Source organism: Lissotriton helveticus, chromosome 1_1, assembly GCF_964261635.1.
Source record: "Lissotriton helveticus chromosome 1_1, aLisHel1.1, whole genome shotgun sequence".
NCBI lineage: Eukaryota > Metazoa > Chordata > Amphibia > Caudata > Salamandridae > Lissotriton > Lissotriton helveticus.
This window is the reverse complement of record NC_136057.1, coordinates 1,156,354,935-1,156,381,141: the sequence shown is the minus strand read 5'-3', so window position 1 is coordinate 1,156,381,141 and position 26,207 is coordinate 1,156,354,935. Positions and strand designations below refer to the sequence as shown.

At 47.4% G+C, this 26,207-nt stretch overlaps 1 protein-coding gene across 1 annotated transcript in view; it reads left to right on the top strand.

The window, feature by feature from the left end:
* Positions 1-26,207, top strand: part of RELN (reelin) — a 1,711,021-nt gene that overhangs the window by 730,626 nt on the left and 954,188 nt on the right. Inside the window, exon 7 of the mRNA XM_078679027.1 lies at positions 10,394-10,490. Coding sequence (XP_078535153.1) covers positions 10,394-10,490 — 97 coding nt within the window. The remainder of the gene's footprint in view (positions 1-10,393; positions 10,491-26,207) is intronic.

Here is a 26,207-nt window from a genome sequence, read left to right as displayed (position 1 = left end):
AATTGATCTATTCTTTCCTTTTATCATCAGTGCTGTGGCAATTGGTATTAGGAGTGGTAGAATGAAACAACACCCCAAGGAGTACCGCCATCAGTCCCAGTCACCCACCTATTCCAATCAAAATACTGAATAGTAATACCTCAATTAGGAACCATGGCCGGGAAATGGTAAGACAGCAAAGACACTGGGACAGAGTGGTGCAATCTCAGATCATCACAAAACTATCACCTGGTAATCTTGACAACAAGAATACAATACATCCGATTTTAGATAATGTTTTGAATAAAATGGACATATCCACAACACATGAATCTGTGGCAATTATAGACTACATATCACTTTGCTCAGGAGGACTGTAACTTGCCCCAGGCCTGCCAGGATGCAAGCCCAAAGCAGAAAGATGCAGAGGAAAGTAAGACAGCACTGCAGAGATGATGGGGAGGCTGGCTGCCAATTGGAACAAGATCAAAGCATAACATAAGGCAATAGGGAAACATTGGACCCTAGAGCAAGTGTATACATCCCACTACAGGATATGCTTTAATTGAGGACTGTAACAAAGATGGAAGCAATCTCACAAAGAATTTTCATCCTACCCCCTCTAGGACAAATTAGGTTGCATGATGTAAAATAAGTAGAGCTTGTCCAAGCAAAAAGAGGGCCCTTAAGAAGAGAGCACAAGCGTTACTTCTATTAACACGTCCCTGCTTGAAAGACTTGCCTGAGACCAGAACGTTTTGTGACCTGTGCACTAAATGAGAGCCAGAAATACATTACATCCTACCCTTATCTGTATCCGTAGGGCTGATGTTCGAACTCCTGCAAAAAATAGGAGAAAGAAGAATACTGTCTCTAAATGGAATGAAAATGGAAAAATGGAAAAATAAGGAATTTTACTGAGTTAACAGGCAAACCGTTAATTCAGTCATATCTTTGGATTTCTGTCTCTAAACGGAAGGAAAATAGACATGAGAAGTATTGGAAAATCATGCAGGAGAAAATAATTGAAATTATATTTTGTGAGAATGAATAAGGAAGGGTTTCATAAACAAGAAAAATATCCTCTGTTGAAATTGAAGAATGCGGAAGGAGCAATTCTGAAAACCTACTGATAGAAGCAGAAAACCCTTCAATTGATCCTATGGAATATTGCTAGGTTTGTGAAAGGTCTGAAAGAAAAGCGGTATTACAAATTCCTACTTGTAGGATGCTATAAGTACCCTAGAAACCTGCTATAAGGCAGGTTGTTTATCAGCGGAATATGGTGCATTAAAAAATAACGCTTTCAAAGGGTCCCACATGGAGGACTAAGTGCAGACTTATTATCTGTAGCTCCAGTGCTAGTGACCCCAGTAGTGATATAGCGCTTCAATTAAAGATTGAAGGGGGGGTACCACTATAAATCAGCTGTGCCCCGCCCGCCAAACGTGCGGTTCCTCCACCCTATTTACAGTCAAGGAAGCGTGGCATTTATGCCTGCAGAACCTTTGACCTAATGCCCATCCACCATAGAGCCATGAAGACACACTTATCCTCACCCCATCCAACTGAGAAATTTGGAGTGGGGCAACCATCACCTGTTCATCCTACCTGGGACAATGTACAGTGGGCCCCATGAGCATAGAGAAAGCTCCTTGCGAGTCAGGGCCATTTTTCTTTGTTCTCAAGAAAAAAACTCCAGCTTTGGGAGCTTTGTTTCCTGAAAAGAAGAAAAAACAAGTGGGTACATAAGACATGCTGCCCTTTTTCACAAAGTGTCAGTGTATTCTGCGGATCTTCAACAGTGACTGCCCCACTGTAAGCACTGATTTCTTCACATACATGCCGGTTGGGCCCCCGCTAACCTGGTGAGCTGGCGGCTACTGCCAACATCTACATGATCCAATGTTCTGTAATGAATTCATTAGCTTTTTGGCTGTCAGACTTTTCTAACTAACAAACGTAATAAGGACGTGCTTTTCTGAAATGTATAATATTCACCTACCGCCTACCTGTAACACTGCTGATAATGCTGCACATATTTTTGTCAAGCAGTACAAAAGGGGGTGGTGATGGACGGAGCATCCGAACCAATCAAACACTCACACCCAGTCAAAAGATCTGGGTTTGATCCATCACCGTTCTTTAGCCCACTCTGCCACCCCAGTTCAGACATGGCTATATGCAAATCAGTCTGACCCTGTGCCTCATGGGAACAGTCCAGCCCGAACTGCCAAGCCATGCCTTCCCTGGACCAGACACAAGCTTCCGAGGACCGGTTTCTGGCATTCCAGCCGTCTTCAGCCCGGCTTGCTTGAATCCAGTGGCAAAGTGAGCAAGGGACTCACGTCTGAGCATACCCTGCCAACTTATGGCGAACAGAGCGGTACAAAAAGGGGGCAGTGATGGATGGAGCATCTGAACCAATCAAACACTCACACCCAGTCAACAGATCTGGGTTTAATCCATCACCACCCCCTTTTGTACCGCTTTGTTCACCATAAATTGGCAGGGTATGCTCAGACGTGAGTCCCTTGCTCACCTTACCAACACCTAGATGCTGTCTACTCTTAGTCCTACTCCCGAAGTGGTGCCACCCTTGTCCTGAACCCTTGGAAGATGGCCTAAAGGTGCTCCGCTAGCCTAGCTGTTGTCCAAGCAGAGCTGAAGCAGTGTGACATATTGCCTCGGAGATCCTCATCGGAACCACTGCTGAACAATACATTCCTGATGCAGGACCCGCAGCTCTTCAGAACCACCACTGCACAATGCCTCATCAATGCAGGACCTCATTTCGCAGCCCCGCAACTCCTCAGAATTGCTGCTGCACAATGCATCCTCGATGCAGGATATCACATCACAGCCCCGAAGCTCGCTGTAGCAGCGCGACACATCTTCAATGAAGGACCTCACACCGCAGCCCATCAATACCGCTGCTGCATGATGCATCCACCGTGGTGGGCCTCAGAACATGGATTTAAAGTACTTTGTTCAGCAGGCCTAACTTGGCCCCTGTCTCTGGCACAGCCTTCAGGAGCACCTGGTTGGAATGGTATCTCCGATGAACATCTTAAAATGTGACAGACCCATTAGGGGCCCGACCCATGTTGAATCTGTTTAGTGCAGTTGAACTTTGCAAAGAAATATAATTCGAGATTCTCGACCTGGCTCAAAATGTTATCCAATCATTAAATTAAACAATCCAAAGTGCGTAAAATTATAGACTGATCGTCTCCTTGACAGTGAATCAAAACTGTATGCTAAACTAGTTCTTGAAGAATTGGATGAATGGTTTTAAACAACAAACCTTCCACCATTCTATCAGGTGAGCGTAATGAAGAAAAGCAACATACTTGATTTAAATATTAAGGCTGAACTTGTTGGTGAGAAGAGAAGAGAAAAAAGAGGTTATATATGTGTCTTCTGGATATTTGTACTGCGTTTGACTGAGTCAACTGTACAAACTTCTGGAGAATTTCCGCCACCCTTCTTAGAGTCATCCAGTGACTTTACCTCAAAACTTGGGTCTGCATTAAAGTGGGCGATGAATCACACCTTATTCCTCGGATATGGATTCTGAGAATGTTGATTTGTAATTGAAGAGGATGTGGTTGGTTTTCACCAAGTAATAATGCCACTGTTACTTACTGTGAGTACCCTTGGTAGCTGTAGCACAGGAGTAGGCAGGCTTAACTAAGGAGAAATTGTTAAAGCATTTATCAGAAAAAAAATAATGAAGAAGTAGTAAACCCAATAAAATTCTCACTCCAATTTATAAAAACAGAGAAAATGTTAATGAGCACATAGGTACCAAAATGACAAAAATTTGGTGTAGAGAACCAGATATATGAATTTTTGAAATTGTACACAACTCTGGAACCAAAAAGCACAAAGGGCAAACTGTGTGTATCTGGTCGCTCTAGACCATGTCAAAGTCAAAAGTTACGGCTGACCACAATGGAGTGTGAGTTAGATACAGGGACCAGGTTCATCCTGGTGGAAAGTTTATATTCTGACTTAGTCATTTCTCTGGAGAAAAGTCCTTGTAGACTGGTCGGGGTGCAGGCAGGATCCGAAGAGGGGTTCGTTGACTGGCGGAAGGCTGAAGCTCGGGACCTCAGTGACAGCCTCCACTCTGGTGCAAGTTCAGGACTCTCAAAGTCGAAAGTGGAAAAACTCCATTCAGGCAAAGTCCGAAGTTGGGGCCCAGGAAGGTATCATCATAATTGTTGGGTTGCTGCTTGGTGGTGCTCCCAGTGAAGTATTTTATACTCAGACTTAGAAACGTTTCTGGAAGTCTGGACCCTTTCAGCTGGGCAAACCAGCAAGTTAAGTCTGATCGGCAGTTTGGGCTCTGTTGGTGCGGCTTGGCAGTGGTCCAGTGGTCACATCTGGTTCTTTTGGCAGAAAGTTTAACCCCTTGGCTGCGGGGCCGATTCCCCCGCTGTGCTGGGGGGAGGGGGGCGTGCACAGCGCCCCGGTGCTCATGACGAGCTCAGCTCGTCATGAGCCATGTTTCTCGTGTGCTCATGACGAGCTCAGCTCGTCATGACCACGCCCGTTCCTTAGAACGCCCAGCACAGCAGGGGAATTAGCCCCGCGTGCGAGCGTTCCAACGGTCATGACGAGCTCAGCTCGTCATGAGCACACGAGAACCGTGGCTCATGACGAGCTGAGCTCGTCATGAGCGTCGGAGGGGTTAAAAAATGGTTTTAAGTTTCCAGTCTTGCAACATTGAAGAGGGGAAAAAGTAAACTTTAACACCAGACAAGGGTTCAAGACCTTTTGGACACCCCTTATGGCTAGGACTCAATCACTCAAAAGCCATCAGCAGTGTCCAGAGCAAATCCAGTTGTAACTGGCCAGCTGGTCGCAGCAGAGATTTGGGCTTCTTGCAGCTTTTGTGTTCCTGGAGCTGAACAGGTGGCTAGACAACTTGCCCTTGGAGTCTACTCTTCTATCCTAGCCACAAGTGGGGAGCAGGTCCAGCCCTTGGAATTTCTCTCGACAGATTCAACAACAGGTGGATCCATTTTTCTGTCTTCTACAGGTCCAGAGGTGTTCTGAAGTAGGTACTGAGGGTGCCTCCTTATGCTCAGTGCCAGCCAGTGGGTGGGGGAATCTCCTGGCTGCTCCCTAACCAATGGGGTAACGGTTCCCTGGGGTGTCCCTATCTGTGTTTGCAACACTTCCTGTGTGTTTTACTGTAAACTATCCAATAGTGCCCCTATCTACCTAGAGATTGAGTTAATTACCATCAGTAGTGCCTTATCTGGTAGAAACTGTATATAGCTGCACATTTCTTTCCTTAGAATTATCCCCAGTTTCTTTTTGCAACTTTCCATGCCAGAAATGCACAGCCACGAAGAGTCCTGACCACTGGTGTGTAAAACTAGGGCCCTGAAAGTGGAACAGGCCAGATCTAAAAATCCATTCACAGAGCAGGGAGGATGGGTGGGGTCAGAAAGGAGTCTGTGACTAGATAGAGTCTCTACCAGACATGGCATTACCGGAGGTAAGTATCTTGTGCATCTGATAGAGACTTCTAGCTGCAGATTCCTTGCCTTAGAATAGATTCCCAAGCAATACCTCCCCAAAGGTGGGGCCACAAACTGGCTCAGAACAAAAAGTTCTGCAAGACCAAATGGGCAAAGTGTCAGGAAGGACCTGGCTGTCAAGGCAGTAGTGTTTGGTAAGCATGTGCAAGGATGCCTTCATAGTAGCATGGCCGATGTCCAGGACAGGAACTCCACAAGCTAACACAGTGGACCCAGGTTTGGTTCTAATGGAATCAACCCACAGGCCCTTAAAGGTTGCTTCAGGGCTACTTCATAGCACATAGCAGATCTTTATTCTGAATACAAGCTACGTGGAGATGGTCCATTTCTTCCCTGCTTTCTCCTTCTTTGTTCTGGTAAATTGATCATGCTCGTGATATTCTGTGAAGCAATCAATATAAAAGGACAGTGGCCTCTTAGGGGTCATGCATAAAATGTGAATGAGAGGCAATATCAATTGTTAACAAGTAGAGCTATGTAACAAGTACAAAGTGGAAAAACAATCGGTAGTCGTTGGTCTTTGTGTATCTTTATTTCAAATACGCCTGGTATGTGTTTTGTTGGAGACAGCCAACGCGTTTCGCCCGAACATGGGCTTCTTTAGGGCAAATGATGAAGTGTTATATGTCTTGCAAGAGTAATAGACATCATGAGCCGAGGTCAGCGTGGTTGATCCGTGTTAGGTCGTATGGTAGAAACTGTAGAGGCTTCAAGCCTAAGCAACCGCCTGTATGTCCTAGTCGGTCGGATACAGTTATGTCCAGTAAGTTCAGCTAAGCAGCCAGTAAAGCTTCATTAGAAACGAGAGTTTAAGTATATGCCTAGAGTGATTCCAACCGTGTCCAGATATCGTCTTGTGCTTAGGGTCTAGCCGGTGGAGTCTTTCTTCCTCCTTCGAGGGGTGAAGTGCAGCACAGAAAGCCAGCAGCATGATTCTTTGGCTGACATGGAACAGTGTCACCACCTTTATCAGAAAAGAAGCACAGGTTCTGTGAACCAGTTTGGCTGGTATGAAGCTGGTGTATAGAGGTTGAACAGAAAGAACTAAGTGAACTAATTGAGCTAAGTGGAAAGCTGTATTTTAGGAACCAACTTTATATATTGTTTGTGTAGAAGGGATAGAAAATATTATCCAACAAGATCTTGATCCACTAAATCGTATCCATTGTTGCACTACATTTTGGACACAAAACGTTCTTTAACCGTTTGGCTGAGCTGCCTTTTATTGGTGATTTAAACCTATGTACTTTCTAAGCTCATATGCGTGAACAATATTCTGAACGTGCGTTCTTTTATCTGTCTTATTGTATTTCGGTTTTAACTTTTATACCATTTTTTGTTGAATAATGTTTTCTAAACAGTAAATAGCAATCAGTTCTCCCGTAAACCTAGGACTGCCTGCAAGTCTATTACTGTGTTTTTCCATCCACTTTCTGGTATGTGCCAATGTAAATCTACCTTTTGGAAAATTTCATCAAGGAGGATTGTAGGATCAAAAACTGCACTGAAGTCACCAGTCAAAATAATGCTACTGTTTGGACTTTTGTTAAGGATTCGGCTAATTTCCTGTATCAGGGCTGTCTGAGTTAAGTGTATACTTGTGTTATCGGAAGGAGTAGTATACAGGTTTAGCAGGATGAATTTCTGATCATGGATAATTATAATAACGTTAAGATGAAATTCTAGAATTTGAACGTACTCTGATTTTAATTGTGCAGACATGACTTTAATAGCCTGTTTAGTTGATACAATAGTCGGTCCTCTAGAAAGTCTCTGTCAGGGATTCTTATAGCTGGTTTTACAGAAGGCAGGTATCCGTCTAGGTACATGTATTTGTTCCTCTTGCTCTCTTGAATACAAATGATGCCAACAAGAAACAATTTGATATTATGGTGTAGGGTTTAGGATCCGTTCGAGACCAGTTACATTTCATGAAATGTATGTGATCGTTTTGGGATCTCTTTTGAGATGTACTCGTTTCTTAGATTGGTTCCACTGTTATGTGACGTTTAATTATGTTATGTTAGGAAGGTCAGGTTTTAGGGAATATTAAAGCCTAATTGCTCTTGAGCAGTCTTCCCTCACAGTACTTGGGGGCCTTAAAAGTTAAGACCAGCTTTTAATCTAAAAGGGTAATATGCTGCATGATCAGTGAGGCTTCATGATTTTAAATTCCTGCCTATGTATCTATAACCTTGGCTAGCAGATAGGTACTCAAGTCATTCTTAAGGCATCAACCTAAGGAAAACGAAAATTGTGAGTCATCATGGATTTTTACCTTATTTTCTGCTGGAGTGACTTTTAATGTTGACAAATTCTGTCCTTTCTGAAATCAGCGGGGCATTCTGTCATTAATACTGTTCCTGTTACTGACCCTGCTGCAGCTCATCATGTATTGGGTTCCTTGCATACCTCATCTCAGACACTGCCATTGAGCAATAGCTTGCCTAGAAAAATAGCCCTCCTGCTCACCATCCGCCTTCTTCTTGACACTTATCAAAATGCTTCTAAAAAATGCCTATCTTATATTTTTGCCTTAAAGAAAATTTGGCAATATTCAAAGTGCTACTCAAGAAATGCCTTCCTGCCTGCTAATGCCAGCTATCAATTGAAATAAGGAATCTAGAACACAAAACTTCATTTAACAGAACAAATCGCACAGACTGAAAGTAGGAAGGACACGGCTGTGTGCCAGAAAGGGGTGTCTTTATCTTTAATAATAAAATGTTAGCATTGGTCGGAATTAGGAAAGTGAAAAGGAGTGAGGCAAACTCAACAAATCACTGCTCTGTCATTTTAATAAATTGGAGGAAACCCTCATTGCAAGATTACTTTGACCTTAAGTTGACCCCGATACACCAAATCTTGCTTGTGACTTTGGAAGAATGAAGACAACCTTCATGCAAGAATTCCTGTCTGCCTGTTGAAGCACTTAGAAGTGTAACTGATGCTTGTCTTGAATCTTTGGGCCTGAAAGATTTCTCTAAGAGTCAAGAAATCTGTCCTCTAGACCACCAGCTCAACTAAAGAGTCCAGTATCTTTCTGGAAGAAGCCTATCTCCTGTGGAACTTCTCTACTGTGAATAAATGGGTGGAAGATCCAAGGTATAGAGAAAGATGCATCTGCCTTGAAGAAAACAAGCAAGATCAATGATGATTGAACTTTTTGCTAATTCCCTGATAGGAAGTGGAGAAAAGCCTTTTTTCCCCACTGAACCTATGATCTGATGTCCAAGAAGCCTTCCATGAAAGTATAGTAACTACTGTGGCACTGAGTTGTAGGAAATCCCTGCAACTGGAAATTGCAGAAATGTGTTTTTAGAAAACAGTCCAAAGATCTGGGCATGTATGCTGCAACTACATTTAAGTTTGATGCAAGTGAATGAAGTGTGTTTTAAATGACACATTTTCCCCAAAATGCGTCTTTGTTTAAAAACTGGATGGTACTGCGTGTTTGAGAGGCAAAGATACGCACTGCTGTCTCTAAGTGTCATTTGATGCAAATCTTAGCTAGATCATTGGTTTGTTTATTTTTCACTTCCAAAGACTGCTTTGAATGCAAAAAACATAAAAATTAATTTGTTAATATCTTCTGGTCCCTACATCAGATTGTGATTACAGTTATAAAACAGTTTTCATTTTAGCTAAATCGGTTTGGAAACATTTGTTTTTTTTTTTCCTAATGGTAATATTTATTTGATACTGCTATTGATGTATTCCTCTTTGTGTTATGCTGCCAAGGGTAAGATCAGGATTCTTCACAGAAACCTATTTGACTTCTAGGATCTTGAGTGTTTTGACTGTGTGGAAGGCTAACCACAGCTCATATCAAGACTGAATCATCTCTGTCATATAGTCTAACAATCTAGATACTACAGTTGAGAACCTGAATTAGGTAATCTGGATCAATTCTAGAATTATGGAGAGATAGGCACTGATGTCAACTGTTGCGGGACGGCATAAGATGCCCCAGAAACAACTGGAGAATGTTTGCCAAGAGCACGAGTCACAACTCAGATATACTACCCTTATTGAACCTCTTCCAAGACATAACTATTTGGAAGTCTCAGAACTCGTCAGACTATGAGAGCTTTGGACAACACACTTTCTTCCTAGGCCACTCAGCCTCATTTTCAAGAAGCCCCTACCATTGTGGCAGTTTGTCAGGGTATGAGTGCAGTCTGAATTCATAGTCTGAGTCCTTTGCAGTAGTATGTACACTGGTTTCGCTGGAGTCCCTTATTATGGGCATGTGATGGTGTATCTAGAATTATCGTAAATACTCGAGTGCTGTGTTGGAAAGTGACACTATGTGTAGTTGCCCGTAGCCCAGCTCTAGTTTACAACCTGTCTCTTTGAAAGAACAGCACTAGATTTTTGCTAAACAATGACCTGTTTCATTTCACAGAAATAAACCTGGTCCTGGCACCCTACTGGCCAGCTAGTGAGGCAGTGATCTATGTGTGATTCCCTGATTCTCACCCTACTGAATCAAAAAGAACCATAATAGTCCCTTAACCATGAGAACGCAGCTTGTTCCACATCATCCATTGTATTTACACCACTTACATCTGCATCAAATACACACTGCCACAGTTGGAACTGGGGAATTCAACTTCATTAAAAGGTTACACCTTTTGATGGTGGCAGTTTCTGCAGCATTATTTGTCAGATGTAGGTGAACCAAGGTGGGGTTGGAAGGTTATGGAGGTGATTAGTAGTGAACTGGAGGAAATAGTACACAATAATGGTGTATCTATCATCTGTTGACATAAAGTGAAGACCCCAAAGGAGTCATTTGTCCCCAAAAATCCTTCATAGATTTTATTCTAACTCTTTATTTGTTTATTTTGCAGGACCGAGTGCAGCAACTGTGAGGTGGGGGAGCAGTGTGGTGTAATTATGCACGGGAATGCTGTTACATTTTGTGAACCCTACGGCCCAAGAGAATTGGTAAGTTGTTTGCTAATTTCCTTAAGATATGTGCAGCAGTTTACTGCATCCGTCCCTTTAGACGTGATTGACAAACACTTTAGAGAAGATATTCTGTGGTACTCTTTATCTAGAATGCCATTGTGTTCACTGGGCATTTTGACAGTATAAAAAGAGAGATTCTGTTAGCACTCAAAGGAAGCATAATTTGTGCATACATTTTCTTAATCATAAAAGCATGGCGCCACAGTAACACTTTTGATTTCTCATGTAAGTGATAAGAGACATGATAAAGGATGGGGTAAATGTGCTGATAACCAAGATTATATATTTTGTATGGTATTAGCTAAAGGTCCAAAGTAAGTGCAATGGCATCACTCAGAATCGCGGTTTTCTTTTCTCCATATTGTATCTCTGGAAACATAGGAGGTGTACAAAAGGCGGCACTCTCACTTTTCTTCCCTCTGTATGGGGTAGTTTCCAATTTAGCTCGATGCATAAACAATTCTCTTGTTCTCAGTCAAGAAATAAGCCAAACAGCATTTGTAAAGCTCTACACTTTCGCCCTTAGGGGTGTCTGGGCGCTGTGTTTCAGTCGAAGAGCCAGGTCTTGAGTCTCTTTCTGAAGTCTGCTAGCCTGGGGGCTTTACGGAGCTGGATGGAGAGGTTGTTTCAGGTCTTGGCAGAGATGTAGGAGAAAGAGCAGCCACCACAGCGGCTGCGACAAATGCCCGGAGTGGATGCGAGGGCGAGTGAGGAGGAGCACAGGTGTCTAGAGGGTTGGTGGAAGTTCAGTCGCTGGTTGAGGTAGGCAGGTCCTAAGTCATGGAGGGCTTTGTAGGCATGTGTGAGGATCTTGAACTGGTATCTCATCTGGATGGGGAGCCAGTTGAGGTCTCTCAGTTGGGGGGCGATGTGGGTTCATTTGGGGAGGTCCAGGATGAATCTGTCTGCCGCCTTCTGTATGGTTTGTAGTCTTCTGATGGGCTGGGTGGAGATGCCATCATACAGGGCGTTGCCGTAGTTGAGGCAGCTGATGATGAGTGCCTGAGTGACGGTCTTTCTGGTGTTGGTAGGGATCCATCTGAAGAATCTGTGGAGTAAGTGAAGTGTGTGAAAGTAGGAGGAGGCGACTGCATTGATTTGTCATTTTGTAGTCACTTGGCTGTCAAGGATGATGCTGTGGTTGCGTGCATGGTTAGTCGGTGTGGATATGGGTCTGAATTTTGCAGACCACCAGCTGTGGTCCTATGTGGAGATATTATTCCCAAAGATAAGTTCCTCAGTTTTGTCTGAGTTGAGCTGGAGGCTGTTGTCTCTCATTCATTCGCTTACATTGGTCATGGCGTTGCAGAAGCTGAATTTGCTATTGGAGGGGTCTTTGGTGAGTAAGAAGATCAATTGAGTGTCATCTGCAGAGGAGATTATGTTGAGTCTGTGGGATTTGACAACATCTGCGAGGGGGTCATGTGCATGTTGAATGGGGTGGGGCTGACGGATGATCCTTGTGGTATGCCACATAAGATGTCTGTGGGTGCAGAGGTCCAGGCAGGCAGTCAAATGCTGTGTGTGCATTCTGTAAGGAAGGGGGTGGTCCACTTGAGGGATCTTGCTGTATTCCAATGTTGCAGAGTCTGTTGATGAGGGTGTTGTGAGAGACAGTGTCGAAGGCAGCTGAGAGGTCAAGAAGGATCAGGGCCACGGTTTCTCCATGGTTGAGGAGTGTTCTGCTGTCATTTCTGGTGGCAGTCAGTGCGGTCTCAGTGCTGTGGTTTGTCCTGAATCCTGATTGTGAGGCGTCCAGTAGGTGGTTATGTTCCAGGAATTCGGTGAGCTGTTGGTTATTGGCTTTCTCAAGTACTTGGCTGGGTAGGGAAGTAGGGAGATCGGATGATAATTTTATAGATCGATGGGGTCGGCGGAGGCTTTCTTTATGCGGATTGGCAAATTGCTATTTGCTGATTACCTTGTTCTGGTCTCCAGGACACCATGGCTTTGCTGAGCCTCAGAGGTCAGATAAAAGATTAATGTAAAACTAAATATGTAATATGTAATTCCCATAAGTCATTTAGACCAAACACACGAGGATAACTCTCCACAGCAGAGAGTACTCTATTTTGACTATCTGAGTACCAAGGTTGGTGAAGATACCTGATGAACCAAGCCAGTAGACAAGAGCACCCGATTCTTCTATCACAGGGAAAGTATCATTATGTGCTTAAGTGGTAAATATGCAGCATCTCGTCCACATATAAAGCATAAAACCCAAAGATTGGGTGGTGGTGAGTAGTATTTGATTCCATACTATGAGTGTTGTGGATGCTTAAATTAGCCCCTTACTTCCATACTTGTTTGAGAACGGTGTGATCTGAATTGTTACTTTGCTTTGGTGTAGCCACCCAGGACAGTTGATACAGTTGGTGAGCATCTAGGTTGAGCAGGGTGTGCTTCACTCTTCCTGGTGGGGTGCTATATTATCTTCTACTTATCATTCTACTTCTAGACATGTTACCTCTTTATTCAATATTGAGAATATGCAGTCTCCAGTGTATTAATACCGCTTTCAGTTACTTCTATGATTGCAACACTGGCAATGAAGATAGGATACAAATCCATGCTTGGTTCTTAAATATGGGTTTTAAGGAATTGTAGAAACCTGGCTGTAAAAGGGAACGTTTTCATGAAGAATTTGTTGAAGATTGCTGCTTTTACCCCTATCCTTCCGCTCCATCTTGATCTGGACTCTAAAGTATTGAATCTGTGGGACCTGCTTCATAAAGTTAAATTTAGTCGTAAAGGTACGTGTTTGACCAAATTTACCAGTTTTACACCTCTAGGATTGTCAGGATTTTCTGGCAGGCATAGACCAATTGAATTATGCAGAAATCTCTGCCATGAGGTCAATGTTTCTCCACACCAAAAATCTTGCTCATGGGGTGAGAAGTTGTACTTTCCAAGCATTATTAACCTTGGACGTTTGTGAATGCACACAAGTATTGATGTTTGTAGGCATTCACAAACTCCTCTCAAACAGTAATATTTATTTCTCCAGGCAAGGGCTGGCATAGATCACTTTCTACGCAGGGAAAGGAAATTGATCATGGCCAAATTCGGTGGTGGTGTATGTGAAGGACTTTCTCCACACGGAAAAGGATTCTTTTGAAAAAACAAATTATGTATTGGAACAGGGGTTCCTATTTCCACCTTTTGGAGTTTTCTGGAGAACTCTGTACAGCAGAAATAGAATTCCACTAGGAATATCCAATGGCTTTCCCAGAAGTATGCCTGGAAACCTGCAACTGCCACAACTCTGTGAACATTTGTGAATTTCATAAAGTCTGAAAATTGCATTCTGGTGAAGGCAAACCTCTCTGCCTGGAATTTTCTGACTTTCTTTGTGAACGTAGTTTTATAAATACGGAAGGTTAGGTCAAGTTAGAAGAATAATGGTATAGAATGAGTGGGCCTCTGCTGTTGGCTGAGATGAGAGAAGGGCTTAACAGCATTAAGGAGTGCGGAAATTGCTGATTCAGTACTTGCGGATTGCAGATATTACTAATTTTCCAAATTGTCGGCCACATTTTATTGATGGCGCCTCTTTTTTTTTGTTTCTTGTTAAATTGTTCTAATTTTGTGTGGGAAATAATCTGGCATTTGAGGACTGTTGAGATATACATGTGTCAGACAGAAGATATGTTATGTTTTAGAGAGTTTGAGAAGAGTTATTGAAATTTTCTCAGATATATGCCATGAAGAGTGATTTTATCCATTTTTTCAAAGCGTATGTTTCTGAATACTGGTTTGCATAATTAAGTGTTCTGGCAGGGTCTACATTAGCACCGACGGTGCCGGGTGCGATAATTTTTGTTGGTGCCTCCAAATGATCACCTTCTCTACGCAACCCTCACTACCTTCCGACCATGCCCCTCATCTCTTAAAAAACTCTTTTTCACATTTAGTTAATTTCTTTTATAGCCAACAGTAGTGTATCAGAGCACTTCACATCACACACACACTTGTTATACAGAGAACATTAACCATGCAACTATGAAATCAATGTGTAGGAAACGTTACGTAATACATTGAGGGCTGCATGGTGCAGGAGCTACATACTATTCATATTGGTAGGCATTATATTTTAAGAGTTCTTAGGGTGGAGAAACTCAAAAACATGCTTTCAAATGTAACCCAGTGGTTGGAGTTGTCTGCACTAATAAGAATGTGTTACTGCCCAAAGGAGCTATTTAGCAACCTTAGAATAATGAACAATTGAGAAAAATAAAAACAAGGTACTAAACCTAGAACTTGAAGTTTGCAAGGAGCTTTTTGATAATGGTTCATAACTCGCTGTGCTATATTGAAAGGATTGTAATTTATGACCTTTAAGTACCTAAAGGATCACTGTGACAAAAGCATTAACACACTGCACGAGTTACTGAAACACAAATCTGAGATTTGTATGTTATGTTGTGCTTTTCAGAAGGAACATTAACCCTCTGTGCTACTTTATATTGAGTCAGAACTGTAACTAGCGAAAACTCAAATCCCTCCAGCAAAGTACATTAATCATAATCATAGTCGTAACATTTCTATGATCACCTGACAACGAGGTCTGCAGTGGGTGCCTTTAAACCCGTAAGATATTTTCAAATATACCGCCCCACGAGCTTTTCGCCAGGTGCAGTGGCACCGGTCGCTTTGCCCTAAAGTTGGCACCTGTGCGTAATTTGTAAAAAGCATCTGTACCAGGGCTCTCGTCAGGAGGCCACACATTCCCCCTGCCGTGCTTCCAATGATAGTAACAACACAACTATTAACCATCACACTCCTCCAAGTGTGACAATTCTGATAATTCAGGCCTCCAAAGCAATAAGAATGGTTTGGGCGGCAGTTTATGGTTATTTTTAATGTATATTGAATTCATAATTACCTGTTGTCGTGGCCATCTCTAAATTAGCTGGACAGCACCACCTTGTGGCAGACTGTCATGAGCGCCAGTGTTGACAATTATGTGCCAGGTGCCAAGCCAAGGAAACGACTGTCTCAAATTAAGCTCTGGTTGGCACTGTGTGCTGGTCTCCTCTGCCAGTAGATCAGGCTTATTATTCTGTCATGTAGCTGTTTGGATTTCAGTTTATCATCTAAGTCGCAAATTGAACCATGATCTTGATTGGAGCTGGGGAATTTCTATATTCAGTTTTTCTGTGCAACCGTAGTATAACACAGCGCCTGTTTCTGTGGCATTGGCATGGTCTAATTGTCCTGATATTCTATGTGGAGACGAAGTTTAGAGGGCCAAAGATACGTTGGTCACTCAACTTATTTTATGACAGAGAACAGATTCCAGTTTTGCTAGCTTTACATTTGTAATTGCAATATTTCATATTTATTATTTACCTTTCTGTTTTATTTGCCGATGTTATTGGTAGAGAAATATGTAAGGTTTCTATTGGATCATTTGCTGCCACAAGGCAGTAATAAGCCTTAGGAGACCCAGGTCCTGAATAACGTCCAGTAATAAGGAAATTAAAAAGATTATTAAATGCTACCAGTGAATCCGTCCCTCGTTGGAGGATTCTGTATTACAGAAATGCCTTGGGGAGAGTATGACTTTCTCTTAATTATTTTAACCTCAGTTATTAAATTAGAGTGTAGACATTATGCAAATGAGCACAGGTTCTACACTTTCACAAATTACATCAGAAATGCATCTGTGCCTTTCCCAAATCCACATGTGAGGTCTCATTCTTTGTATGTCAACAGCACACATTCCCCAAATAAAATAAGCATGCATTTTACAAAGTGGTTATTCCCCCCAAACTATAACATTATAAACTGTTATCTTGAAAAAGATTCACATTGAATTAGACGAGCGTAACATTTGTGTTCATTTGTGAAAACATGGGGCAAGGGATTTGATTAAGGAATGCAGAATGTATACCATCCATGTGTGCCTGAAAGTTGTACCGCATCAAAAAACAGCCACCGTCGATATTAAAACCTTTGAGTAGAGATTTTAGATGTGCTGTTAAAGGAAGGATTCATGTTCACCCGTTCGCAGAGGCGTTTTAAGGCATGGGCAGAGTGGGCAATTGCCCAGGGCCCCTACTTTCCATGGCCACCCTGGCAAAGATAACTTTCTCTCTAAATAATTTGTGTATTTTTGCATCTTAACCTTTAGCACATAATTCACTATCGTTATGCAACACAGGGCTTAAATTAGCAAAAACTGGAAAAAAAATCTCAATCTCATTTAATTTCTTTATTCGATTAAAACCAGCATAAAGGTACAAAGAATTACATACGTAAAATGTTAAAAACACAGGTTTAAAATAGCCTATCAAGGAAAATCAATCCATATATAACGTTTGCATTACGATCAGCAATTTCTAAACAATTAGCCACATCAAAGCAAATTTCAAAGTTGTTGCAAACAGGATACCCAAAATACTTATTTCCCAGGACCTCCCAAAATTCCTAAATTGATGCTGCCCCTTCGTATTCCTCCAAGGGCAACAGAACTCTATTACCCTATGCTCACAATTGGAATGTTCGGTGGAAAACAACATCTATGAATGGTAGTCCCCTAATGGGTCATTTAACACAGTCTCAAACTACATAGAGTGCATTTCATTCACTTCAATGTACGTGAAGCCTCTGGAGTTAGGGAGATTACAGAAACAATTTCAAATGTACCAGTGTGAGGTATTACACCAGAGACAAATGGTTGAGGGGGCTATGAAATGGCAACAGAGAAGCAACATCATGTATTCATCCAAACCATGCTAAGGAAGGCCCTCTGCCAAACATCATGCTCACATTAAATTACCTATTGTGTTTAAAGTCAACCAAGGCATGGCTTCTATTTATTTGTCTGCCCAAATTCCAAGACACACTCCTCCATGGCTATTATGATACGCCATACTCAAATTCCCCTTTACCTCATTGTGTTTCACATGTTTGCAGTTGCTCAGATCACTATCCTGGAACAGACTAACACACTCCCCATTCAATATGAGCTAGCCACTCCCTTAGTGACGTTACACAGGCCTTCAAGGCTCACTTCAGGGAACTTTAAAACTCCCTTGCTTGCCCACCCCACATCTCTAGGCATCCTCCATTGACTAGTTTAACTACTCTCTATCTTTAGCTGCTGACCCTAAAATAAACTCTATTAGTCAATAACTCATTGACTGTTTTTTATCATGGGTTAGTTTGCCTCTAAACTGCAGCCTTTCATTGCCTTTGTTCCTATTAGTCAACCAAATTCAGTGCTTAATTTGAGTTAGTGGTTGCAGGTTGGGCCTCCCAGTGCTCATTTTTGGGGACCTACACTTACCTTTCCTCATCAGACCTTTCCCCAGATCAAAAAAGAGAAAAACACAAAAAGAGGAAAGAAACAGGAAGAGAAAGACGAAAAACCTGTAACAAAGCGAGAAGGCTGGGATAAAAAAGAACCTGTATAGGTTTATATAATGAGGCAGGGACTGTCTGTTTGATGGTGAGCTACAGAGGCATGAATTGAAAGCAAGTCTAACCACCCTTCTTTTTGGCATACTGACCTTCAATAGCACCAAACATGGGCTTCCCAGCAAAGGTGTGGGTTCTAGCACGTATTCATTTACAAACGAACTACTTCGACCTCTGCTCCATCTGCTAGTGTATGTGTTGCCACCAAATGGTGTACCATTCTGTAGGCATCATCTTGTTACTGGGTGCAACGCTTTCAGTAGAATGCCTTTGAGCACTGGGTAATGCTCCTATATCAATTTGTAGTTCTGGTTACATGAATATATAATCAGATACAGAAGAACGTATTGGAAAATGTTAATTATAAAATGCATTAATCAATCAATCAATCAATCAATCATGCCATTTGTATAGCGCACTACTCATCCGGGAGGGTCTCAAGGCGCTTGGGGGGAGGGGTATGCTACTGCTCGAACAGCCAGGTCTTGAGGTGTTTCCTGAAGGCGAGATGGTCCTGGGTCAGCCGAAGGTGGATGGGGAGGGAGTTCCAAGTCTTGGCAGCCAGGTAAGAGAAGGATCTTCCTCCGGCGGTGGCTCTTCGGATGCGTGGTACGGCTGCGAGGGCGAGGCTGGTGGACCGTAGCTGGCGGGTGGGCGTGTAGAAGGTCAGGCGGTCGTTGAGGTACTTGGGGCCCAGGTCGTGGAGAGACTTGTGTGCGTGGGTGAGGAGCCGGAACGTGATCCTCTTGTCGACGGGGAGCCAGTGCAGGTTCCTCAGGTGGCTGGAGATGTGGCTGCGTTGGGGGACATCCAGGATGAGTCGGGCGGAGGCGTTCTGGATGCGCTGGAGTCTTTTCTGTAGCTTGGCTGTGGTTCCGGCGTAGAGGGCGTTTCCGTAGTCCAGTCGGCTGGTGACGAGTGCCTGGGTGACAGTCTTCCTGGTCTCGGTCGGGATCCAGCGGAAGATCTTGCGAAGCATACGCAGGGTGTTGAAGCACGATGAGGAGACGGCGTTGACTTGTCTGGTCATCGAGAGGGAGGGGTCCAGGATGAAGCCCAGGTTGCGTGCGTGGTCGGTTGGCTTGGGTGCGGTGCCCAGGGCTGGGGGCCACCAGGAGTCGTCCCAGGCGGAGGGCGAAGATCCCAGGATGAGGACTTCCGTCTTGTCCGAGTTCAGTTTCAGGCGGCTGTCCTTCATCCACTCGGCGACGTCTTTCATCCCTTCGTGTAGGCAGGTTCTGGCGGTGTCTGGGTCTCTGGTGAGGGAGAGGATCAGCTGGGTGTTGTCGGCGTAAGAGATGATGTTGAGGTTGTGCTGGCGTGCGATGGCTGCGAGAGGTTTCATGTAGATGTTGAAGAGGGTGGGGCTGAGTGAAGATCCTTGCGGGACTCCGCAGATGACTTCGGTGGCCTCGGAGCGAAACGGGGGGAGGCGGACTCTTTGTGTTCTTCCGGCGAGGAACGAGATGATCCACTCCAGTGCCTTCTCTTGGATACCGATGTTGCTGAGGCGCTGGACTAGGGTGCGGTGGCAGACCGTGTCGAACGCAGCGGAGAGGTCCAGGAGGATGAGGGCCACTGTTTCCCCCTTGTCGAGCAGGGTCCGGATGTCGTCGGTGGCTGCGATGAGGGAGGTCTCGGTGCTGTGGTTGGCTCTGAAGCCGGACTGCGAGGGGTCGAGGGATCCGTTCGTCTCGAGGAAGGCGGTCAGCTGTCTGTTGATGATCTTCTCAATGACTTTAGCAGGAAAAGGGAGGAGCGAGATGGGGCAGAAGTTTTTGAGATCGGTGGGGTCCGCTGTAGGTTTCTTCAGGAGGGCGCTGATCTCGGCGTGCTTCCAGCTCTCCGGGAAGGTGGCGGTGTTGAAGGAGGCGTTGATGATGTTCCGGAGTTGGGGTGCGATGGTGGAGTCGGCCTTGTTGAAGACGTGGTGTGGGCAGGGGTCGGTCGGTGATCCGGAGTGGATGGTGTTCATCGTGCGGGCTGTGTCTTCGGTGGTCACCGTGGTCCAGGTGCGAAGGGTGGCGGTGGGGGGCATTGGTTCGACGGTTGGGTGCGTGGGTGGGGCGCCGAAGCTGTTGTGGATGTCGGCGATCTTGCGGTGGAAGAACAAGGCGAGGGAGTCGCAGAGGTCTTGTGACGGAGTGATGTCGTTGGTGCCGGTGCTGGGGTTGGAGAACTCCTTGACGATAGTGAAGAGCTCTTTGCTGTCGTGGGCATTGTTGTCCAGTCGTTCCTTCAGGGATTTCTTCTTGGTGGTGCGGATGAGCTGGTGGTGCTTGCGGGTAGCGTGTTTGAGGGCGGTCATGTTGTCGGTGGTCCGGTCGAGGAGCCAGGTTTTCTCGAGGGTGCGGCAGGTCTTCTTGGAGTCCTTGAGGTCGTCGGTGAACCAGGATGCCTTTTTGCTTCTGGGTCTGCTGGGAGGGTTCTTTAGTGGCGCGAGGTCATCGGCGCAGGCGGTCAGCCACTGTGTGAAGTTGCGGGCTGCTTCGTTGGGGTCCGTTGTGTTGGCGGGTGGGCTCTGGCTGAGGGAGGTGGTGAGCTGGTCTGCGGTGATCTTGCTCCAATTCCTGTGAGGTACCTGTTGCGGGTGGTGGTGGGTCGTGGATCTTTTGAAGCTGAAGTGGACGCAGCTGTGGTCGGTCCAGTGGAGTCCGGTGGCGTGGCTGAAGGTGATGTACTTGCTGGAAGAGAAGATGGGATCAAGCGTGTGGCCGGCGTAGTGGGTGGGGGTGTTGACCAGTTGCTTGAGTCCGAGGTTGGCGAGGTTTTCCAGCAGGGCGGTGGTGTTGCGGTCCTTGTTGTTCTCCAGATGGAAGTTGAGGTCCCCGAGGAGGATGTAGTCAGTGGAGGGGAGGGCGTGCGGGCTGATGAAGTCTGTGATGTCTTCGCTGAATTGTGTGCGTGGTCCCGGGGGTCTGTAGACGAGGGTGTCTCTGAGGGTCGTCTTAGGGTCATTGTGAATCTGGAAGTGGAGATGTTCGGCTGCGGCGAAGGAGTCGTTGGCGTCGGTCGTGATGCGGATGGTGTTCCTGTGGACGATGGCGATGCCACCTCCGGTCTGGTTGATGCGGTCCCTCCTGATGATCTTGTACCCGTCCGGGATGGCGATGGCGATGTCGGGTGCAGAGGAGGCATTCATCCAGGTTTCCGTGAGGAAGGCGACGTCCGGTGATGTAGCGTCGAGGAGGTTCCAGAGTTCCACGGCGTGTCTGTGGACGGAGCGGGTGTTGATCAGGATGCACTTGAGGTGGTTGCTGCTGGTGTTTGTCTTGGCGGGTGCGGGGCAGGTTCGGAGGCAGGTGAACTTGCAGGTGCAGCAGGTGAAGGGTCCGTGGGTGTGTCTCGGGGTGGCTCGGCAGCAGGCGTGGGTCCGGCCGGCATTGAGTGCGTTGAGAGTGGCGGCGTCGTAGGTCAGTCGGGTCGTCTTGCCTCGGCGGGGAGGGCCAGGGGTCCTGGCGCTGGGCGCGGGCCAGGCGCGGGCCAGGCGCGGACGGGCGCAGACGGGCTTACCATTGGCGCACCTTCGGCGCTCAATCGGTGCTCCCGCTGCGCACGTCCGCTGCGCGGTCGCTCTGGGGGCGTCATAAGTAAGGAGCCGGGAGGGAGGAGCAGCTGGGTGGCGGGAGCGGGGCGGCGAATGGAATCACAGGGGGGCGGGGCCGCAGGGAGGCAGCGCCGGGAAATTCCAAGAAGCAGCGGGCAGCGGGAAATTCCCAGGAGCAGCGGGAAATTCCCAGGAGCAGCGGGCAGCGAGCGAAGGAATCTGGAGGCAGGAGGCGGCAAAGGCAGGCAGGAGCGGCACCAGTGAGTGGGGCGACCAAGCCCTGTGGAGGGCTGAGCGGTCACACTCTGTGGTCCCCTTAAGTAAGGAGCCGGGAGGGAGGAGCAGCTGGGTGGCGGGAGCGGGGCGGCGAATGGAATCACAGGGGGGCGGGGCCGCAGGGAGGCAGCGGCGGGAAATTCCAAGAAGCAGCGGGCAGCGGGAAATTCCCAGGAGCAGCGGGAAATTCCCAGGAGCAGCGGGCAGCGAGCGAAGGAATCTGCAGGCAGGAGGCGGCAAAGGCAGGCAGGAGCGGCAGCAGTGAGTGGGGCCACCAAGCCCTGTGGAGGGCTGAGCGGTCACACTCTGTGGTCCCCTACGGTCCCCTTAAGTAAGGAGCCGGGAGGGAGGAGCAGCTGGGTGGCGGGAGCGGGGCGGCAAATGGAATCACAGGGGAGCGGGGCCGCAGGGAGGCAGCGGCGGGAAATTCCAAGAAGCAGCGGGCAGCGGGAAATTCCCAGGAGCAGCGGGAAATTCCCAGGAGCAGCGGGCAGCGAGCGAAGGAATCTGCAGGCAGGAGGCGGCAAAGGCAGGCAGGAGCGGCAGCAGTGAGTGGGGCGACCAAGCCCTGTGGAGGGCTGAGCGGTCACACTCTGTGGTCCCCTACGGTCCCCTTAAGTAAGGAGCCGGGAGGGAGGAGCAGCTGGGTGGCGGGAGCGGGGCGGCGAATGGAATCACAGGGGGCGGGCCACAGGGAGGCAGCGGCGGGAAATTCCAAGAAGCAGCGGGCAGCGGGAAATTCCCAGGAGCAGCGGGAAATTCCCAGGAGCAGCGGGCAGCGAGCGAAGGAATCTGCAGGCAGGAGGCGGCAAAGGCAGGCAGGAGCGGCAGCAGTGAGTGGGGCGACCAAGCCCTGTGGAGGGCTGAGCGGTCACACTCTGTGGTCCCCTACGGTCCCCTTAAGTAAGGAGCCGGGAGGGAGGAGCAGCTGGGTGGCGGGAGCGGGGCGGCGAATGGAATCACAGGGGGGCAGGGCCGCAGGGAGGCAGCGGCGGGAAATTCCAAGAAGCAGCGGGCAGCGGGAAATTCTCAGGGGCAGCGGGAAATTCCCAGGAGCAGCGGGCAGCGAGCGAAGGAATCTGCAGGCAGGAGGCGGCAAAGGCAGGCAGGAGCTGCAGCAGTGAGTGGGGCGACCAAGCCCTGTGGAGGGCTGAGCGGTCACACTCTGTGGTCCCCTACGGTCCCCTTAAGTAAGGAGCCGGGAGGGAGGAGCAGCTGGGTGGCGGGAGCGGGGTGGCGAATGGAATCACAGGGGGGCGGGGCCGCAGGGAGGCAGCGGCGGGAAATTCCAAGAAGCAGTGGGCAGCGGGAAATTCTCAGGAGCAGCGGGAAATTCCCAGGAGCAGCGGGCAGCGAGCGAAGGAATCTGCAGGCAGGAGGCGGCAAAGGCAGGCAGGAGCGGCAGCAGTGAGTGGGGCGACCAAGCCCTGTGGAGGGCTGAGCGGTCACACTCTGTGGTCCCCTACGGTCCCCTTAAGTAAGGAGCCGGGAGGGAGGAGCAGCTGGGTGGCGGGAGCGGGGCGGCGAATGGAATCACAGGGGGGCGGGGCCGCAGGGAGACAGCGGCGGGAAATTCCAAGAAGCAGCGGGCAGCGGGAAATTCCCAGGAGCAGCGGGAAATTCCCAGGAGGAGCGGGCAGCGAGCGAAGGAATCTGCAGGCAGGAGGCGGCAAAGGCAGGCAGGAGCGGCAGCAGTGAGTGGGGCGACCAAGCCCTGTGGAGGGCTGAGCGGTCACACTCTGTGGTCCCCTACGGTCCCCTTAAGTAAGGAGCCGGGAGGGAGGAGCAGCTGGGTGGCGGGAGCGGGGCGGCGAATGGAATCACAGGGGGGCGGGGCCGCAGGGAGGCAGCGGCGGGAAATTCCAAGAAGCAGCGGGCAGCGGGAAATTCCCAGGAGCAGCGGGAAATTCCCAGGAGCAGCGGGCAGCGAGCGAAGGAATCTGCAGGCAGGAGGCGGCAAAGGCAGGCAGGAGGGGCAGCAGTGAGTGGGGCGACCAAGCCCTGTGGAGGGCTGAGCAGTCATTGAATATATATATTACCTACTGGTCAGTAGGTAGTTTTAGGTAGGACCATAATTCCATAGGAAAAGCGTTTTTTGAGTTGTCTATATCTTTGGCTCCGGTTGACGAATCTTCACAAACATTTACTCAAAAAAGGGTGCCAGTGATTCTAGTCGTGCATGGAAAGCTTTGGGCTTAATCCATCAAGGAGAACTAAGTAAAGGGGGGGGGGGGTGTCAAAAAAGTACTTTTCCCATTTTCATTCCCATAGGAATTTTAGACGCAACTACAGCCTGAACCGCTGAACTGAATTACACCAAATTTGGCATAAAGCTATCTCTTGGGCTAGAAAAAGTGAATTTGTTATTTGGTGTAAATCCATCCAGTACTTTTTAAGTTAATTAAAGAAATCCAAATTTTTATATCTAGGGATGCGAAGGCTCTGTGAACCCTCGCGATCTTGTGCTGATATCTGATTGACTGCCAACACGTCAACCAGGAAGTGTTGGCAGCCATCCAAAGACTCGGCTAAAGCCGAGTCCCAGAATAAATGTTAAAAAAATAACCCCCTTAGCTCTGGTTCTAGGGTCACAGAGGGACCCCGGCAAGGCAAAAAAGGACTTCCCAATTTTTTTGCTGCGAAATCACAATGGAGTCACGAATCGACAGCAAACGTAAAGGGAAAAACGCACGTGGCCCCCCTTCGAAAACAATTTTATGCCCCGGGGGCCACCACCTTTCCGGGGCTACACAGACAATTAGAGGGCACGCACGGACCTCCCTGGGGCTTTTTTAAAAAGGAGGGGAACCGCACGGACCCACCCCTCCTATAGCTTTTAGAAGCCCATGGGGCCTCCTCCGCCCCATGGCAAAAGAAAACATATGGAGGGGTCCACACTGACATCCAGCTCCAGGGACCACCACCTCCCCAGGGTCAAATCCAACATTTAGACATGGAGGGGGCCATGTGGCCCTACTCCCAGGCCATATACGGCCCTGGGGACCACCACCCCCTGGGGCCGGCCCACAATGAACAAAGGAGGGGGGAGGCACAGCCCATCTCCTGGCGCCATATATGGCCTTGGGGACCGCCACCCCCCAGGTCCGGCTCCTGCTATCTCCGGAGGTGCCCACCCTCAGGAGATAGCTGTTTGCTTTTGCTTGGCTGGAGTTATGACAGCTACCGCCAAGCAAAAGTGAACATTGACTCTGCTTCCAGCAAGCACGAGCTGTCAAACCACTCCTGCTTGCTGGAAGCAGAGTTTTCTTTCATTTCTTTCCTTGCCCGCAGATATTCAGGCAGGGAAGGAGATGAAAGGATTGCTCTCACATGCAGGGAGTTGCATTTCTAGCAGCTCCCTGTGTGCAAAAGCAATTCCGGCTCCTGCAGTAGGCGGAGAGATGGCTGAGACCGAGGGGGCATTGAGGCTGCAATGTGATCCCCAGCATACACACTGGGTCACCCAGGGCACCCAGGAGTCATAGCCAGGCCCTGGGGAATGGGGTCACCGGGGTCCAAAAACGGCCCGGGAGGTGGCTGCGCAGCTCCCCCCCCATTGAATGAGGGCCAGCCCTGGGGATGGGGTCCCCATTGCCAAAATCTGCCTGGGAGCAGCCCCCCTACCCCATTCAATTTCAGCTGAGCCCCAGGCTATGGGGTCCCGGTCTAAAAATCAGCCCAAGGAGGTGGTGACTTGGTCCCCCTCCCCCACTGAATTAGGGTCAGGCCCCAGGGATGGGGTCCCGGTGTCTGAAATTGGCCCAGTGAGTGGCCTCCCTCCTCCATTCAATTTTGGCCAGGGAATGGGGTTCCTGATGTCGGAATCGGCCCGGGGAGGGGGACCCACTCTGTTTTTGTTAGCAGTAAACAAAAGTATTCCAACTTTTCCCATGTTGACAGCTAAACAAAAGGCGCTTGAGCGCGTTTGCAGCCGATTTTGTTGAGACGTTATTGATGCAGAGGAATACGAGGAAATCCCCACCAAACATAGAAGCACGTACTTCATTTACCTAAGGGAAAGTTCCTCTGATTGGTGGTGATTCACCACTTTGTAGTCTTGTTGTCTTCTCTTGCCGAAGATTCACATTATCACGGATTTATGAATGAAGACACTTGAGGAACCATCTCATTATCAAAACTCACATGCACACAAGGCCATTGGAGACATTACCCTGTGGTCCTTTATACAGCTATAGTGCAGAATAAGCATGAGGCATTTACTCAATGAGGTAGCACTTGCTAATTAACCAGGTGAAAGTACTCCAGTTGGGTAGATGATTTCCGCAAAACTGGGGACTCTTCTGGGAACAAATGAGGTTCCAGTCTGGCCCATGTGTGCATTTCACAGAAATTAAACTTCAATGGGAGACACTTCCAAATATAAACATAACAGGTGCCCCAGTTGAAGCTCCACTTCAGTAAAGCACACACGTTCATAACTTCTT